This window comes from Selaginella moellendorffii, unplaced genomic scaffold (assembly GCF_000143415.4).
Source record: "Selaginella moellendorffii unplaced genomic scaffold, v1.0 SELMOscaffold_121, whole genome shotgun sequence".
NCBI lineage: Eukaryota > Viridiplantae > Streptophyta > Lycopodiopsida > Selaginellales > Selaginellaceae > Selaginella > Selaginella moellendorffii.
The window spans coordinates 366091-384960 of record NW_003314382.1 but is presented as its reverse complement, the minus strand read 5'-3'; the positions used below and the strand labels follow the sequence as shown (position 1 = coordinate 384960).

At 47.4% G+C, this 18870-nt stretch overlaps 5 protein-coding genes and 1 non-coding gene across 7 annotated transcripts; 4 read left to right on the top strand and 2 right to left on the bottom strand.

Moving 5' to 3' along the window:
• Positions 1-7765: 7765 nt before the first annotated feature.
• Positions 7766-9655, top strand: LOC112342855 (pentatricopeptide repeat-containing protein At4g02750-like). The gene has a single exon (XM_024665370.1). It carries the CDS (start codon positions 7766-7768, stop codon positions 9653-9655), a length of 1890 nt encoding a protein of 629 aa, XP_024521138.1.
• On the bottom strand, positions 9646-10513 carry LOC9632394 (thylakoid lumenal 16.5 kDa protein, chloroplastic). Its single transcript, XM_002991547.2, has 4 exons — positions 10182-10513; positions 9993-10123; positions 9863-9935; positions 9646-9798 (listed from the first exon to the last, which is right to left on the bottom strand). The coding sequence occupies exons 1-4, from the start codon at positions 10510-10512 to the stop codon at positions 9689-9691; spliced, it is 645 nt and encodes a 214-aa protein (XP_002991593.1). The 5' UTR covers position 10513; the 3' UTR covers positions 9646-9688.
• Positions 10514-10598: 85 nt separating this feature from the next.
• TRNAY-GUA lies at positions 10599-10682 on the top strand. Its single transcript is given in 2 exon segments — positions 10599-10635; positions 10647-10682. It is a non-coding gene; the product is annotated as a tRNA-Tyr (tRNA).
• A 122-nt stretch (positions 10683-10804) lies between these two features.
• On the top strand, positions 10805-12628 carry LOC9631921. Its single transcript, XM_024665329.1, has 5 exons — positions 10805-11780; positions 11874-12107; positions 12165-12263; positions 12333-12415; positions 12478-12628. Exons 1-5 carry the CDS (start codon positions 10974-10976, stop codon positions 12536-12538), a joined length of 1284 nt encoding a protein of 427 aa, XP_024521097.1. The 5' UTR covers positions 10805-10973; the 3' UTR covers positions 12539-12628.
• LOC9632393 (thylakoid lumenal 17.4 kDa protein, chloroplastic) lies at positions 12539-13563 on the bottom strand. 2 transcript variants are annotated; one of them, XM_002991546.2, is made up of 4 exons: positions 13406-13563; positions 13239-13345; positions 12924-13173; positions 12539-12875 (listed from the first exon to the last, which is right to left on the bottom strand). In XM_002991546.2, exons 1-4 carry the CDS (start codon positions 13503-13505, stop codon positions 12649-12651), a joined length of 684 nt encoding a protein of 227 aa, XP_002991592.2. In that variant the 5' UTR covers positions 13506-13563; the 3' UTR covers positions 12539-12648. The 2 variants fall into 2 exon arrangements, with proteins under 2 accessions (XP_002991592.2, XP_024521098.1); XM_024665330.1 differs by having other exon boundaries at positions 13239-13342.
• A 425-nt stretch (positions 13564-13988) lies between these two features.
• Positions 13989-16148, top strand: LOC9631920 (laccase-13). Its single transcript, XM_002991583.2, has 6 exons — positions 13989-14136; positions 14200-14351; positions 14416-14660; positions 14720-14848; positions 14905-15855; positions 15910-16148. The coding sequence occupies exons 1-6, from the start codon at positions 14044-14046 to the stop codon at positions 16038-16040; spliced, it is 1701 nt and encodes a 566-aa protein (XP_002991629.2). The 5' UTR covers positions 13989-14043; the 3' UTR covers positions 16041-16148.
• The last annotated feature ends 2722 nt before the right edge of the window (positions 16149-18870 follow it).

Genomic DNA, 18870 nt, shown 5'->3' with positions numbered 1-18870 from the left:
CATATGCCAACCTAGAATAGTAGAATCATGGTAGGCATGGAGAAACCGTGGAATAAACACCAAAGGCACCACCAGCCGTAAATGATCAGTAGGATCCGTCCCCACAAAATAAAGAAGGCCATTTTCAAGGCGATATTGAGAATGTAAATGCCGAAAAGGCAAGTCATCAGCAAGTGATGCAGAATTCTCAAACCCATCTCGAAGCCTTCAAATCCACGGCTCAATCTTTTGAGCCTCGCGAACCTCATCAAGAGAAGGTAGATCTTGCTCTACGCCCTGTGGACACTGAACGTCAAGGACAGCAACCGCCGACGGCACAGAATCCTCATCTAGAAAATCCACAGATGCTGGAACAACAGGTTCGTCAGAAACATGAGAAGTGAGTGGAGAAGGAAGAGGAGCTCGAGAAAGGGCATCAGCATCAGCCATAGAACTCCCTGGGCGATGAACAACATCGAAATCATATATCTGAAGCTTCAAAGCCCATCGAGCCGTACGACCAACTAGGTTCTTCCGCTTCAATAATGAAGTAACAGCAGCATGGTCACCTTCAAGTAACATCCGAGAACCATGTAGATATGCATGAAGTTTCTCGAAACCCCAGACTGCTGCTAAACACTCCTTCTCCGTCGTGGAGTAGTTCATCTCCGCTGGTTGTAATGTACGGCTGATGTATGCAATGGGATGGCGCTGACCAGGCACACTCGAGCTCTCTTGCATCAACACACCTCCAAGACCAATGTCAGAAGCATCCACGCACAAAATAAAAGGTCGAGTGTAGTCAGGATATGCCAAAACCGGAGGAGTCGTCAATAGCTCTTTGAGATTCACGAACGCCCGCTCACAATCGGGAGACCAGATGAAAGATAACATTGATGACTTCAGCAACGCTCGCAATGGTGTAGTGCGATCGGAAAGATGATCCACAAAACGACCGAGATACTGCACCTTACCCAAAAAGCGTTGCACATCATTCACACACTTTGGAGTAGGGAACTTTAGAACAGCCACAAGTTTGTCAGGATCAACTTGCAAACCCTCACGAGAAATACGGTACCCAAGATAAGTTGTGTCCTTGGACCCAAACACGCACTTCAACCGCTTCAGCTTTAAACCAACGTCGCGTAGCCGATCCAACACTTTACAAATATCACAAACATGCTCCTCCCACGTCCCCTCCGAGTGGATCAAAACATCATCAATGAAGTCAGCCGTCACCTCCGGCATATCACAAAGAACCTTGTCCATCATCCGCTGAAAAGTTGCTGGAGCATTGTTCAAACCAAACGGCATCACCAAAAACTCGTACAAACCAAATGGTGTACGAAAAGCAGTCTTAGGAATATCTTCTTTAGCCATCGGTACTTGCCAATACCCAGAAGCAAGATCTAGCTTGGTGAACCAACGACTTCGCCCCAGACGATCCAAGAGATTAGCAGTGTGAGGAAGAGGGTACACGTCCGGGATCGTCACTTCATTTAACGGACGATAGTCGATACAGAAACGAATACTCCCATCAGGCTTCGTCACAAGATGAGGTTCACATGCCCAAGGACTCCGCGACTTCCGAATAACACCCTTCTCCAACATCTCCTTGACGTTTGCACGTAAAATCTTGATCTCCTTGGGTGACCGACGACGAACAGGAACCTTGATTGGACGAGCATCCCCGGTTGGAATGGGATGACGTGTGGCAATCTTGGCCCCAGACGATAGGTCAAATTCAAAGAGATCAGAATACTCCTTCATGAGCTGGTCAACAGCTGCAACACAAAAATCATCAGAGGGATCGGAAAAGGGAAGAGCAGAACAAGATGGAAACACAAGAGGAAATAGTGGGGGAACAAAAGTAATGGAAGCAGAGGTAGAAGTAGAGGGACGAAGAGGTACGTGTAAGCAACTAAATTTTCCATTCTACTTTAGTCACTTAACCACACCTCCGACCACTTGGAGGAGTCTCAATCACAACCTCCATAAGTCCGATTTAGGACTTGGGACTTGCTAGCCCCGAGAATGGCATCCATGCCACTCAACATTTGCACTTGGTCCAAGTGCTCCACGTGTCCGATCCCACGACCGACACTCAAAGGTACCACCGACATAGCAGCCTGTTACGCTAAGGCCATGCCCAATCACCTTTGCCACACTGGTAGTCCAATACCACTTGCATCACAGTCTTGGCTCTCCAAGACTAGGTAAACCATCCATGAGTGGTCATCTCAGATCCACTCTTTAGCATCCTTAGGATGCCCACCGACAAGGGGAATAGCCTTCCCTAGTATCCCTCTGTCAGTCCCCACTAAGTCCCTTTCTGCCCCTGGCCGTGTTTGCCGACACTGCCACTGGATCGAGGCCCATAGGCCCAACCACTAAGTTCTACGGTCCTCGGGGACTTCCTCACCACACGACTATGTCCTTGGTCACTACCCCAGAGGACTACTCCTCTTCCTTTCCACAGTCTAGGCCTTTGGGACAACATTTCGAAACACCGTGGCCTTACGCGAGCCACCTGGGTACTCTCCCCGCCTTCCACCTTTAGATGCTCTAGCCATGGGCTTAGAGCGAGGTTCCATTGAGCCACGACAGGTATCCAAGTAGGTAGTGCCACCCACACTTGGACTGGGAGCATCGGCCAGTCGATCTCCCGAGGGAACTAGAGCCGGCTCTTGAACACTTCACCAAGCTACCCCGCTTGTCGGTTCGTGTTCACTCTAGTCTTGGACTTCCCAGTGGGCAGCTCATCACCCAACACTGGGTCCGGCCTTCCTGGGCCAAACTGGCCTTTCCTGGCCAAACTGGCTCCACTGCAGTCCTCCCCCTACTATACTTTTGGAGCTCACCAAACCCCCCAGGGTCTGGGAGACGAACGCTTTGGGCTTTCACCCTCTCAGGCTCCGGACTCGGACTCGGACTCGGACTCGGACTCGGACTCGGACTCGGACTCGGATTCGGACTCGGACTCGGACTTGGGCTCGGCCTCGGTCTCGGTCTCGGTCCCGATCTCGGTCTCGGTCTCGGTCCCGGTCTCGGTCTTGGTCCCGGTCTCGACTTTGGACTCCATCTCAGGTCCATCTCGGACTCCAACTCGGACTCCATCTCGGACTCCATCTCGGGTCCATCTCGGGTCCCATCTCGGGTCCATCTCGGACTCCATCTCGGACTCCATCTCGGGTCCATCTCGGACTCCATCTCGGACTCCATTTCGGGTCCATCTCGGGTCCACCTCGGACTCCACCTCGGCCTCCATCTCGGGTCCATCTCGGGTCCACCTCGGACTCCACCTCGGACTCCATCTCAGGTCCATCTCGGACTCCATCTCGGACTCCATTTCGGACTCCATCTCGGACTCCATCTCAGGTTCATCTCGGACTCCTCCACGTGTCATGTGTTGGTCCCTTTGGGTCCCTTTTTGGAGCCTCGCTTATTGCTCGCTTCGTGCTCATTCCTCGAGCACTTTGTTGGGAGTTCCACTCCCGCTCTCAACCTTTCAAGTCGGAACTTTTAGTCCAAACGTGTTACGCTTGTTTGGTTTTCGCTTCGGCCACTACCACGTGGCGCCCTTCCAGCTCCACTTTGGGGCCTAGGGATTTTGTGTCTCACAGTACGGAAGTGAGAGGAATGGATGAAACATAAAGAAGTATGAGACAAGGGGGAGAAGCCTCAAAGTCACACTTGGCATGATTGTGCTGCAACCAATCCATACCAAGAATGAGGTCAAAAGCTTGACTCGGCACCACCCGCAACGACTGCAACTCAAGCTCGAGATCGCCCACACGCACAACCAGGTCCGCCTCATCTCGTGCACATGCATGTGTACGACCGTTGCCATAAAGAATGAAAACTGGATCCGCCGCACGACGCAAGTGTAGACGACAACGTGTAGCAACAGGTCGAGCAATAGAAGATAAACTCGAACCTGTATCAACCAACACGGAGAGAAGAATAGGAGACCTCTTGTTATAAAAACGAGCTTGGAAAGTAAACATTGGATGAACCGGTGCCGAGTGAACCCCTTGATGATACTCCCGAAAGAAAGATGGAGGGGTCACTAACTTATTCGTGCAAGGTCCCTCCATTACTCGCGCGACTCCTCGTTTCCTGAATGCACCTCGGTATCCAAACCTTCCACCGCAGCAGCACCAACGGGACGTTGCTGACGCCAAGGTCTCCACCCAGGAAATGGAGGTCGCCAATCCGGAAAGCGCCGACAACGCCGATAAGTATGACCAACTTCATCACACGCCCAGCAACGAATGTCACGGCCACGACCACGTCCTCGCCCTTGTCCTTGGACTCGAGTAGCAGCAGCATCAACCTCCATGGGAACAGGACCATCACTCATAGGAAGTGGAGCTGAAGGACGTGTAGCAAGAAGTGGAAGAGGCGACGTCTCATAACGTTGTGCCAAGCGAAGAGCATCGTCAAGAGTGGCAGGAGCAAGTGCATGCACAAGTCCGACAAGATCTTGACGAAGTGCTGGCCACAACATTCCTAGCTTGATCCGCTCCGACATATTTGGCTCCGCACGAAGCAAAAGACTTCGGAAACGAACGCCAAATTGCATCACCAACTTAGATGGCCTTTGGCGAAGACGATGCAATTGTTGGAAGGCATCATCACAATCGTCGGCGTGTCCGAAGGCGCATTTGAAAACGTCCGGAAGAACACTCCAATCGCCACGAGTAGCTGCGCTCAATCCATTGTACCACTACAATGCCGTCCCTTGGAGACATGTGGGGAACTCATGTAAACGTCGAGCATCATCCCAAGAATGATATGTGGCAATCACCGTGAAGTGATCGAACCAATGGTACACATCATCCCCAGGATTCCCACGAAAGAACTCCGGCCGAACGCGAGGATTGGCACCAAAAGCAGGAGGAGTTGTACCATGTGCCGTGAACGCCGCCATCAATTGAGTTTGGTTGTTCAATTGCAAGTGCATAGCATCAAGCAATTGAACCAACTGCTGCTCTAGAGTCAAAGGAGGAGATTGCGGATCGGCCATGAAAATGAATGAAAAAGAAAGAGCAAAAGAAGAGAAATGACAAAAAGCTGGAAAGAAATGGTAGATCTAGACAATGCAAAAAGCTAGATCTAAACCAAAATTCTGAAAGGAAAGAACAAAAGAAAGGAAATGGAAAAAGCTAGATCTAGACAATGCAAAAGCTAGATCTAAACCGAAATCCCAAATCCAAGCACTCCCCAAGGACAATCAAAGGTGCCCCTCACCTCCACCAATGTGAGTGCATGGAATATAGAAAGGGAATATAGAAATGTGCATATCAATTAGCCCAAAAACCCTAGCTTATATACAGGAGCGAGTGGTCCGGATTGAAACCAATCCGACGGCTACCAAAATCCACTACGCTAATATTAGTATACGGCATCGTAGCCGTACACTTGGCCCTCACAGTAGTATATAGTTGATTTTATAAAAAATCTGCACCCATTTCATTTGATTTTTAAATGTCAAATAAAACAAACTTAAAAGCTTGTTATTTCTACTTTTGTAGATCTGTACCCCTAAAACAATGGATAACCTGTAGATGAGTTTTGTAAATAATTGTGAAAATCATGTAAATATTTAAAAATTTGATTAGTTTATACAACTAGCAAATAAAATAAAATATAATGTTGTTGTTAAATACACGAACTTAATGAATTAGACAAAAGTCATTAATAATTTTTTGCTACAACAGTTTTTAAAAACTTTTAATTTCTATATCATTTCATCTTTTGAGGACTTTATATATTACTACAATGTTTTTTATGGACGTTTATGGAGTGAAGAAGAACTCAAGCAGTGATAATAAAAATATATATATTTTTTAATTATTATTGAATGAATATAAGCTATATTACTATTTTTGGTGTTAAATATAGCTTTATCATAAAATCTATTGTATTATAAATAACTTTTAATCCTTTTATTTTATTTATAAAAAAATCTATAATGATAATAGTTTATTTTCTAAAGGTTTTTAAATATATTGATATACTATATATATAAATTAGTAAACAGAAAATTAAATAATTATTAAAAACAATAATTACGTCATATTATCTAAATGAAATAGTGAAAATTTAAATACTATAGTTGGTAACTTTTATTTTAATTTTATTCTATACTTTTGTTACATGGTTAGAACTCATGACTTTATAACATAAATAAATAAAAAAATTTGAAAGAAAAATACTCAATTTAAAAACTATAAAATTTAAAAGAAATTAATAATTATAAAATTAAATATTATTTTCAATATTTAATGAGCATAAGAAATGGTGCATGAGAAAAAAGTGAGTAAAGAAGCAATTAAAAGCTATAATGATAAAGTTAAAGAAGAATTAACTTTATTAATTTTTTAAAAATAAGTTATAAACTTTGTAAACCCAATGCGTAACGTAAAGAAAATATATAAATATCACATATGACTTATCAAGTAATGCAATAACAATCTTTAACATTAATATAAAATATAATAGCCAATAAAGTAAAGATTATATGAGAACCATTTGTCAACTGTAAACATATTACATAATTACACACAAATTTTGATTAAGATGATACTTCCATTTTTTCATTACTAATTTTCTTTTATATTTAAAAGATGAGTTTTATTAAATAAAAATATGTGATTTTATAGCTTTATCTTTTTACATAAAAAAGAGTATTTAAGATATAATACCTTATAAAAACTATCTGATTTATACCTTTTAATAGCCAGTAATGACTTTTAATTAAATCTTTGAAAGTAAAATCATGCAAAAGGGCTAATTAAAATAATCATGCTTAAAATAATCATGTCTATTTTGAAGGTTTGTATATTTTTCTTTTTGAGCACATCTATATTAAGTTTTTTTAAGCATGTGAGACTGTGATAAGTATTTGAAATTTATCTCTATCAAAGATGAATTAATAAACACTCTATTTAAAGAAATCATTACATTTTTGTGAGAAATTAAATTGCGATTGCGAAAGAAGTTTTATTAGTTGCTATAAATGGAATCAAGTGAATTAAATTGTCCTTCATGTTCTATTAAAACAAATTACCCCATACATTGTATTAGTATTATATAATACAAAAGGTAATAAATGGATCCTTAAACCATTTAAGGAGCTTGATTCACTTGCAAGGTTATATGCTTTTCCGAGCTATTAATTTTTACTTTAGTGATTAAATAATTATAAGAGAGGTTTTGAAAAAAGTATTGTCAAACTATTGTTACAAGGATTTTTTAAGAATAATTGAAATAAATATAAGGAAATGCAAAGAGAAAGGAAAAATCAAAATGCAAAGTGAAAGTTTACTAAGGCTTTGAAACTACAAAACTGGTTATTTGGAAGATAAAAATCTATGAAGGGTGAATGAAATAACAGAAAACAAGTTATTTGGAGATAGAAAAATCACTATTGAACATAAAAACAAGCCATTTACAAAAGAAGAACTGGTGATGGATAATAAATAATAAATAATTTGCTTAATATTGTTGCAAATATAATCATGTTGGATATTGGAGAATATACATCCTTATCAAGCAATTGCTGAAGAGAGAGATAAAGTGTTTTAGTTATCCTTATCAATTTTCCTATATATTATTTACATCTAAACTATGTATAGAAGAAAGCTTGATTTATACCGTTATGGTAAAAATTGTATAACCTTGAGCCCTTAAAGCAGACTTAATTCATGAACATTAAATTTAATAAAGGAAATAAGACTATCACCAAATTATCACCACAAAGTGTTGAAGGGAATGTACCATGTCTATAGTTGAGCTGAGAGACTTGGGCAGAACTCCATTCACTGCCTCTGAGGCACTGGAAGCACAGCTCGCGGAAAATTTACGAACATGCAGCAACTTGAGAGACGGCAAGAACATCCACTATTTGATCCTGCAGACAGAGCACCGAGCAAGCAGGTACCTTGGAAATCTGCTCATCCAGATGTATGGAACATGTGGCAGCTCACAGAACGCAAAGCTGGCGTTTGATTCCATACAAGATCCCAATCAATTCTCGTGGAACGCTCTCATCGTTGCATACGCCCGAAATGGGCATCTTCAGGCAGCAAAGGCAGAATTTGATAGATTTACCGAAAAGGACATGGTTTCCTGGAACATAATGCTAAATGCCTACATAAAAGCCGGTCAGATGTGCGAGGCAATCTCTCTTTTCGAAATAATGCCAGAAAGAAATGTTGTAGCTTGGAACACTATGGTTACCGCATTTGCCAAAAATGGCCATTTGGAGGAGGCTAGACGTACGTTTGAGCTCATGCCTTACAAAAACGCAGTGACTTGGAACTTGATGCTCCAAGCTTATGTTGATGCTGGGGAATTACTCCAAGCAGAGCTTTTCTTTTCGAGGATGCCACAGAAAAACGTTATGTCTTGGAATGCCATTGTTTGGCTGCATGGCAAAAACGGGAAGATTGTCGAGGCAAGGAGACTGTTTGAGAGCACACCATTCAAGAATGTGGTTTCGTGGACGACAATGGTTTCCTGCTACGTAAATAATGGGGACCTGGAAGAGGCCGAGAGAGTTTTTAACAAGATGCCAGAGAGGAACGAGCTCTCATGGACTTGTATGATCACTGCTTATGCCAATGCCGGCCTCATGGACATGGCGACTCGGGTGTTTGAGATGATGCCCGAGACATCCCTGGTCTCGTCCACCGTGATGATCAAGGCCTGCCTCGACAATGGGTGCTTGAAGAAAGCCAGGGAGATCTTCGACGCCATGCCCGAGCACAACCTCACGTCCTGGACGACGATGATCCAGGGATACATCCAAGGTGGCGACTTGAAAGAAGCCAGGAGCTTGTTCGACTCGATGCTAGAGCGTGACTTGGTAGCCTGGAACGCGATGCTCCAGGGGTATGCTCTCCACGGACGGATCGAAGAGGCCGTGTGCTTGTTCCAGGAGATGCCTCGAACCAACGTTGTCTCCAGCACAACTCTCCTCAATGCTTACGCGCTGAGTGGATTCGTGGACGACGCCAGAGCCATCTTCGACCAAATGCCCACTCCAAACTTGGTATCCTGGACAGCCATGGTGAGGGGATATGCGCTGAATGGGCATATCAGCCAGGCCATGGAGACTTTCTATGCCATGCCCGAGAGGGACGTTGTAAGCTGGACGATCATGTTGCAAGCCTTCGCTCAAAACGGAGATCTGGCCCGAGCAAGCTTTCTCTTCGAGGCAATGCCGATGAAGAACTCTGTGTCCTGGACTGCGATGGTGCAAGGCTACGCTTGCAGTGGCTTTGCGGCGTCAGCACTGGAAGCCTGCTCGAGGATGAAGATGGACGGCGAGCAACCGAATGAAATGACTTTCCTTGGAGCTCTGGCTGCGTGTTGTTACCTGGGGCTGCTGGATCAAGGCTGGAAGAACTTTGTGTCGCTGAAGCAGGACTTTGGAGTGGCTGCGAGTGCTCAGCACTTCAACAGCATGGTTGATCTCCTGGGCCGAGCTGGCAGGGTGGAGGAGGCCGAGAGTTTGCTCAAAAGCATGCCGTTTGATCCCGACCATGCTACATGGACGAGCTTGTTGGATGCGCGTAGAAGCCAGCGCGATGAGCTCGAGCCACTTATCTTTCTCCACGAAGGCCAGACTCCTCGTTGTAAACTGACAATGCGAGAAAAAACTTAGCTTTCGACACTTTGCTTTGAAGGATCCATAGATTTACAGGCCTTTGATTTGTTCCGTGAGTCCGGTCAAGCTCGTCCACTTTTCAAGCGCTGTCGCGGAGGTGAAAAACGCGACCTTGGCCGATTGTCCATCCTTGTTTGAAACTTTGCGGAGCAACACAAAGGTGTTAGAAAGCTTGCGAGAATTTCTGAAAAAGTCCAGCGTTACCAGCAGTTTGGAGTGTTTGTAGAGACGAGGTGAAGATCTCCGCTTGGCCTTGTTGCTCGGAATTCTTGCTCACCTGCATTGAATATAATCATGTAAAGCTCGACTTGTGATCTTGTGTTCTTCCGCAAACCTTGGAAAACGCCTCTTTAGTCTTGGACACCCAATCAGCAGCTCCAAGGATGTTGCTGGCTTCCACAAAATCGTCCTTCTCGATGGCTTGCCCAGCTTTGCTCATCTGGTATACAGCATTCTGGACATAAGCTACACATGAAACATATAAGAACAACTCCAAAACTCAAGAACAAGAAAAAAAACACACCTGTTTCATCCTTGAGACCGATCAAAGTCTCTCGCTTCTCCAGCCGCTTCTGCCGATCCCCCTTGACCTTCTCCAGAAGCTCCTCGTCATCGTCGGCCTCGATCAATGCCGCCGCCTTGCGCGAAAGAATTGCCTCAAGCAGCGGCAGCGAAAGCATTGCCGCCGAGGAGAATGCCGCTCGACGACTGATCACCAGGGCTGGATTCCTCTTATCGAGGCTCGCATTGTGCGATGCCATAGCTATGGCGATCTTCTGGCACCCTAATTTCCCTGGAGCTGGATTAGCGCGCGTGAGAGGGAGTGCGCCATGCCCAGCCACTACTCCCGCCATATCCAACTGTGCTTAGGGCTGAGCCTCGTTACTTTTAAACATTAACTATAATTATTGGGATAATTTACATCTCTTCAGCATAAAAACCGATCTTAGCTCAGTTGGTAGAGCGGAGGACTGTAATGTACACTGATATCCTTAGGTCGCTGGTTCGATTCCGGCAGATCGGATGCTAAAACTTTTTTAAACGGGAAGATAAGACGGTCTATATTTTAACCATTTCTTTGTGTACGTCATAAAATAAACTCGAATATTCCTCCCTGGGTCTTCACTATCTTCTAAGTTATCGGAGAAGAACGCGCGCGCCTCGGGGGAGAGAGAGAGGGTTTCTTTCTCCAGCGCGTCCACCGAATGCACTCTCGAGGTATGAGATTTTCCAGGGGGATGGAGCCGCGGCAGCGGCAGCGGCAGCTAGGGTTGACGATGACGACGACGAATTCCCCCGCCAAGCACAAGAATCCATGGCCGCGATGCTGAAAGGCGTCAAGGAGGAGGCAGCTCGAGCTGTTGTTCGCGATGCCGCGCAGCGCGGCCACACCTGCATCGAGCTCCGCCGCGACGGCAAGCGCCCGATCTTCTTCTGCCTCGTCTGCGGCACTCGCAGCTACAACGACGATTCCTTGTGGAATCACCTCAAGGGAAATCTCCACGCGCGGCATTTGGCTGGGAGTGGCCTCGTCTCGCCAAAGCCCGACGATGAGAGGCAAGGCAGCGAGGCAGGCAGCATTGTGGGCGCTCAAAAAAGGATCTATGGGACCAAGAACCACCGGCATTCTTCCAAGATGGAAGTGGACAGCCCCAGCTCTTACACCTCTTCCTCTCTGGTGGCTCCATTAAATCTGGTTGCTCTGCCGGAGCTTCCACTCCAGCTGGTCGATCAAGGGCAGATGTTCGTCAAGGTCCGGCCTGGTGCTCAGTTCGTGGAGGCTTGCTGGCTGGAGAAGCGAGTGCTTGTGAAGCAGCAGCAAAGCGGCCAGGCCGAGTATGGACTTGTCGTGTTTCCATACAGCGAAGGACTCGGCAAAGGCGTGGTGCTGTGTTCTTCCGCCAAAGAAGAGACTGGCGAGAACAATAGCGGCAGTGCGCCTCGAGCTATGGCGATTGTCGAGCAGCAGGCAAAGAAAGGGACGAGGGGCCGGAAGCGCACGAAGCAAACCGAGAGGATTTGCTTCATCTGCCGGCAAAAGATGGTCGCTGGGAAGGATGTTGCCACGCTTCTCAACATGAGCAACAGGCAAATGATGTGTCACAGTCGAAACTGGCTCGGGGTATGTTCTTTCTTCCTTGTTCTTGTTTATCATCCCACTTTCGTGATTTCTATGGTGTTCTTGGGTATAACTTCTCTAGTTTTTTGGTTGCAGGCTTTCCACGTCTATCACACTTACTGTCTCATCAACTGGATCTTGTTGTTTGACGCTAAGTTCTGGATGGGACACTCGCTGCACTTCAGCCGGAACTTCCGCAAGAGCCTCCAGAGTGTCGGGCAGCAGCACCTCAATCACCAGGACAAGCCGATCTTCTGTCCGGAGTGCCAAGGGACAGGATTTCGATTCAATGGTGGACATCTCGAGCCTCCTCGATATCGATTAGCTCAGGTAGAGTCTTTTTCCTTGTCCCGCGTTTCTTAGTTCTGCGGCTTGTTTGCAAAACAGATATTTGACTGGGTCCTGGAACTAGTTCAAGCGAGAAAGGTTTGGATAGACCGTCTCGGTCAAGAAATTACAGGACTGATGTTCCACGCCTCATCAAAGGTGAATAAATCGAAGTTGCGTGCTTTTCTTTTTGTCCTGATGAAGCGTGTCGCTGGTGTTTGGTTGAAGGGGATAGGCCATCCACGGGATTTCGAAAGCTCACTGGTTCTCCCTAGGGGAATGTTACGATTCTTTTACTCACAGCCTGACAAGTAAAAGTCTTATTTTTTCTTATTGTAAGATCGTGGTACTGATAGAAATCTCTCTTTCTCAGCAAGCTTGATGTTCTCCGGATAGACAACGATGGGACCGCAAGTATGGAAGTTGACGTCTAGTTTTCGCTCGATCCAAAAGTTATATGTATATATATATCTTTTACACTCGCAGTCGCAGTTCAAACAGCAAACCGCAAACTTCTCTCTCAATCTCTTCTCGACGATCGCCATCACCGCTTACAGGCAAGCTCGATCGTGCTCTCCTCTGAAAGTGTGGGATTTAAGCAGAGCTTCCTGGCATCGTTGTAGCCAATCAGCGCGTTCTCAAAGTCGGCATTCTCCAGATTGGCTCCTTGGAAAGTGGAGCCGGACAGGACGGTGTTCCGGAAAACGGCACCTTTCATATCGGCCTTGTCGAAGACAACCCGGTCAAGGACAGCGTTGGTGAAATCAGTTCCTGCGATTCAAAGGTTTGAGAAGCCAGCGCCAGGGAAGAAACGATCACCTTTGAAGCTGGCCCCGACGGCGTAGGCTTTGGACATGACCACCTCGGTCATGTCCGCGCCATCGAACTTGGCGTCGGCCATGAGAGCTGCGGACAGCGTCTTGCCTTTGAGCCCGTCCTTGTTATCCGTGAAGTCGCAGAAGCGAAGATCCAGGAGCTTGTCCGCGACGCCGTTGGCCTGGCCGATGGTGTTGCCCACGAAGGCGCGCTCGCAGCGCCTGGGATCATTCGAGAGTGGTGGTAGCCTCACCTGGAAACGAAAGAAACTTACAAACTTTCAAGAACTCGCGGGAAGAACCGGAAGAACTCTCTCACCTCGGCAATGGAAGGAAACGCTGTTGTAGCGATCGCGAATCCAGCGCAGAGGCCGCAGGCTAGAGCTCCGAGAGTGCTCCTTCTGGAGCCATCTTGTTCTCCCGCTGCTGCGAATCACAGCGCAGCGGAGAGAAATTTGGATCTCTGGAGGAATGCGCGTTACTCACCAGCGCAGCACCGAACGACCACTGCCCGCCGCGAGCGATTTAAGCAAGAGAGGGCGCTTGGAGCCGAGAAGCTTGGATGTTGCCGCAAAGAAGCCGCCATAGCTTGAGAGGAAGACGCCGTCCACGTGGAGGATCAAAGGCGCTGACGTGGCCCTAAAATCGCGACACTTTGCCCTAAAATCTACCTAGATTTTAGTTGGAGAGCTAGAGTGCAGTGGAATGGATAGGCAGAATGATCACGATTCCTTTCCAAGCTAGGAAACCGATGGCCAACCGGCAATCCGACGGCCAGCGTGCGGCCCGGGGTGCGCATCCGACGGCCCAGCGCCGCTTGCTTCGTACAGCACCCAAAAGAAGAGAAGGGAATGGATGGAAATGCCAAAGTTTGGTGATTTGGCGCGCTTCTCGGCTGGTGGAATTGTTGTTCTGTCTTTGTGCTCCGACTACTCTCTCTCTTTTGCTTGCCTTGGTCCTCAAGTGTGTGTGACCACGCAGTTTGTTGGCTGTTCTTGTCTGCTGGAAACCTTGGCCCCGGGTATAAATGGCTGCCATCGTCACTCCATCGCCGGGATCGCAGCTCGGGAGTTCTCAGCTCGAGCTCTTCATTCGTTTGCTTCGTCTTTGCTCGGGAAGAGGCAATGCATTCCACCATGCTGCTGCTCGCCATCGGCATTGTTCTTGCGCTCGCACAGGGAGTCCAAGCCGGAGTTACCAGGCACTACAACTTCACGGTGAGTAGAATGGGTCTTTCTTCTCCAAAGTGGATGGATGAAACTCGCGGCCTTGTTTGCTAGATCCAATCGCACAAAGTGAGCAAGCTCTGCAGCACCAAGCACATAATCTCAGTGAACCGAAAGTTTCCAGGACCAACGATTCACCTCGACGAGGGCGATCGCGTTGTCGTCAAAGTCACGAACCGAGTCCCACACAACATGACCATTCACTGGTAAGTCCTGAAGCAAAGAAGAAAATTAAAGAGAGATGATTGAATTCTCGAGAGTTTATACCAGGCATGGAGTGAGGCAACTGCGATCCGCCTGGTTTGACGGACCCGCCTACATCACCCAGTGCCCGATCCAGCCAAACCAGACGTTCACGTACAACTTCACGGTCACCGAGCAGCGAGGAACTCTGTGGTGGCACGCGCACATCAACTGGCTGAGAGCAACCGTGCATGGAGCCTTCATCATCCATCCAAAGCCCGGCCTCGGCTACCCGTTTCCAAAGCCCGAGAAGGAAGTTCCACTCATCTTCAGTAAGAGACCGCACTAGAAACCCGATGAGGTTGTCTAACTTTGAGAGTTTTCCGTCCAGGCGAGTGGTGGAAGAGCGACGTTCTCAAAGTCGTCAAGCAAGCGCTGGGAACCGGCGGCGGTCCAAACATCTCGGATGCCTTCACCATCAATGGAAAACCCGGGCCTCTCTACAATTGCTCCTCCCAAGGTGCGGTGATCGTTTCCAGGCCTCCTTTCTGGATAGCTAACGAGTTTATATCGCAGATGTCTTCGTCCTCAATGCTCTTCCTGGGAAAACTTATCTCCTCCGGCTCGTGAACGCTGTCCTCAACACGGAGCTCTTCTTCGCCATAGCCAACCACACTCTAACCGTGGTGGAAGCGGACGCTGGCTACGTCAAGCCTTTCAACACCAACGTCGTGGTGATTGCTCCAGGGCAGACCATGAACCTGTTGGTGACTGCCAACCAAGCTCCAGGACGCTACTTCATGGCTGCTCACTCGTACGAGTCGGGCCAAAACGTAACCTTTGACAACACCACCGTCACCGCCATTTTCCAGTACCAGCAAGCTTCTTCTTCGTCCCCCCCAGTTCTCCCGCCTCTCCCGTTTTTCAACGACACCAAACCAGTCACGGCCTTCAACAGTAAGCTGAGGAAGCTCGCAACTCCTGAGGATCCCATCGCGGTTCCACAGACTGTCGACCAGCACCTCTTCTTCACGGTTGGCCTGGCCGTCGAGAACTGTCCACCGGGAGCCTCAAACAAAACTTGCCAGGGACCGAACGGCGGAAGGTTTGCTGCGTCTGTCAACAACATCACCTTCACGGTGCCAACAACGGCCATTCTTCAAGCTCACTACTTCAACACCCCCGGCGTCTACAGCACTGATTTCCCCATCTCGCCTTTGGTGAAGTTCAACTACACGGGCCCGTCACTCAAGAACCTCAACTCCATCAATGGAACCCGGACGAAAGTAGCGGTCCTTCCTTACGGAGCCAATGTCGAGCTCATTTTGCAAGATACCAGCATCGTCACGACTGAAAGCCATCCGATCCACTTGCATGGCTACAACTTCTACGTCGTTGGAACGGGGTTTGGAAACTACAACTCTTCCCTGGCGTCCACATTCAACCTCGTTGATCCACCGGAGAGGAACACTATCGGAGTACCGGTTGGAGGATGGGCCGCACTGAGATTCAAGACAGACAATCCAGGTTAGTAGTTTCGCTGAAGCAAAGAAAACTTACTTTGTTCCTTCTCTTTCGCAGGGGCTTGGTTCATGCATTGCCACTTGGAAATCCACCAATCTTGGGGACTGGATGCAGCCTTTATCGTCAACAATGGAAAGGGTCCTTCGCAATCACTACAGCCACCACCGGCAGATCTTCCCAAGTGCTAAAAGCAGTAAAATCGCTGCTTACACACGCAAAAGAGTATGTTTTGTTTTGCTTGAATCTTTTTTTGTAACATCCAAGATGTGAGAAAATAAAGAACCAACTTGAGATTACCTCGGCTCCCCTCAAGTAAATAGAAACGGAAAGGGACAGCAAACTAGCAAGCTTGCTTTGAGCTTGGAGGCTTTACTTCATCAGCGTGAGGAGCAACAGGCCCGCGTTGGAGAAAAACCAGTAGGGTGCAACGTCGCTGAAGTTAAGCCCCACCACTGAAAAATTAAAAAAACAACCTTCCTCCCCCAAAGTGCTTGCTTGCATTTATCAGCAAGCCAGAGCACGCTGAGAGAATTACTGGATTAATGGATATGGTGGAAAGAGCATCGCCACGTAAGAACTTCGCTGCATTCACAAGTCACAGTCACTAGTACATCACAACATAATATGAAACCCGATTTACGTGAGTCGTGAAAGATTGATGAACTGACAAGAAGCCCGTCTCCTTTTTCGGGTGTCAACAAGAGCCCCACAAACAAAAATGATTGCCAGCGAGAGAAATGCACCGGTGACGAGATAATTCGACGAGCTCTAATCTGTTTTTCAGCACGCTTGTCACTCTGGTGATTCCACGGAATGACCGCGAAAACAAGAGATCAAAGAAAAAGTTCTCGAGTACCTGCCAGCTCGGAATAAAGTATGGCAACCCGATGCTTGCTCCAATTCACTTCGCGGCACCGTAGTGGCCCACTTTGTGCGCAAGGAGAACTACAGAGTGACTAGCGCTCTCGGCACAGCTGCTCGAAGGTAAAACTTCAAGCATGTAGCTCTCCATGCATGTTTAGAACTCCCGCAGTGTTTTAAGCTCGAACAGCAACCAAACTCTAGCTTGTTAGCTCATAGTCATAGCGAAGAACGTATCGTTACGAATCGTTTCCAGGTCCTCTTTCGGGATTTTGATGCTTTCGAGTGGTCAAAATCGTCGCTAGAAAAAGAAAGAGCTCTTCGTTGCTAAAGTTATATCACCTTATCTATTTAATGGTGTTTAAGCTTTTGGTGGTTTGGTGGGCGCTACACGTCTCGATTAAAGGCGTCGTGGGTTCGAGCTATCAAACTAAGAGTTATCAAAACTTGTGCCCTCCAACACTACTCACTCTGTAGGAGAAAGTAAATCAACATAAGTCTGGACCTTGCAAAAAACGGTCATGCACTCCAAGCTTTTCCAGCGGATCACTCCACGCATAAGGCGTCCTGCTCAAAGCGGCTCAGCCAACCAACATTCACAAGCAATTACAGAAAACTCACACGCACGCAGTTGGAGTAGTTTCCACGTCCATGTCAGTCGTCCGCCTTCGCTTGCGGATACAGCACTCTGGCATATCATTGCCGAATTTCTGCCAAAATAAATAAATTTGTCAAGAATGTTGATATGCACACAAGTGTTTACCGCCATCAGTTTCAAGCTCTCATCAATGCCGTCCCTGTACTCCTGCAGCTTTTCCAGGTTTTCCATGTCGCTCTCGAGCACCTTAAACTTCACCTTGTACTGAGGAAGATCGGGCAGTATCAACTCATCTTGGTGCACCCCTCTCACCTTCTTCCAGGTCTGGTAGCCGAAGTGAGTATAGCTGGTTTCTGATATCACAAAATACAGCCCTGCAACTCCTATGCTGTTTTGACGTAGGAAGCCTACCAGCTTGTGAACTGGGTGCCAGACAACAGTCCTACGCGTCTTGGCCACAGTGGCCTGCAGGAGGAACGTAACTTGCCGCTTGAAGTCAATGAAAACGCTGTCTACGACAGCATCCGTCTGCAACCTTGGCCAGAAATAAGCTGCCTTCACACCTTTGTCCAGGCAATCCTTGATCTTCACCTCCAAATCCTCAAAACTGGAGTAGAAATAGACGTGAAGATCCTCCTGCTCATCGACCACCAGCTTTTGGACGTTGCCTGGAGCTCGAGCGGGCATGGTCCGGGGCAGGATCTGCTCTCAGTCAGCGAGGAACTTTGGAAACGTGAGATGCATCAGCAGTTCCATGATCTCTCCTCTGAAATCCGCCACGGGACCTCGCCGCATCTTGTAGGATACAAGCGCATCGCGCCAGTGTGGCACGTCAAGTTGCAAAAGCAGCTGTTCCATTATAAACTTCGAGCCAATCTTCGTGTAACCTTCAGCCGAATAAGATCCTCTGTCAAGGTGGACACTGTAATCCGGGAACTCCTTGTCCAGATAATAGGGTCCAACCGCAGAGATCACGGAGAGCAGTGATTTTTCGTGTCCCGTTTCAGCCTCCAGCTGGCTGAGAACAGAATGGAACCGCCGTGGTTGCTGGAACACGAGCCTTGGAACAAAACCGGCATAGTAAATGTGCTGCTGCACATCACCCCAATCTAGTCCCCCCCTAAACACGAAGTTGTGGCACTCCCTGAGCTCCTCTTCACTCCACAAGCATCCGTAGAAAACATCATTCGTCTTGAAAAAGTCTTTATCGACCAAATCAGGATCTGCAATCAGCAACATGTTAGCTGCTATCAAACCGATCGCCTCGAAAGCAGAGCTGTCATTTATGAAGATCGTCCGCTGGTCACCCAAATACCCATCAACCTTAGCTCTATCCCCCACGGAATGAAGCTTCTTCTCTTTGAAGACTGCGTAGCCGGAAGACATGATCTTGTTATGGTACACAACAGTGCGTCCTTTCTTCATGAACGTAAACAAGAGCTGCAGGCCAATCATCGTTTTTCCAGTCCCCGAGTGCCCTGTGAAGAACTTCCAAAACGGGATAGCTGCCCTCTCTTCCTCCGCACTCCCTCCCTGCGCATCTTCCTGCGCAAGGCGTT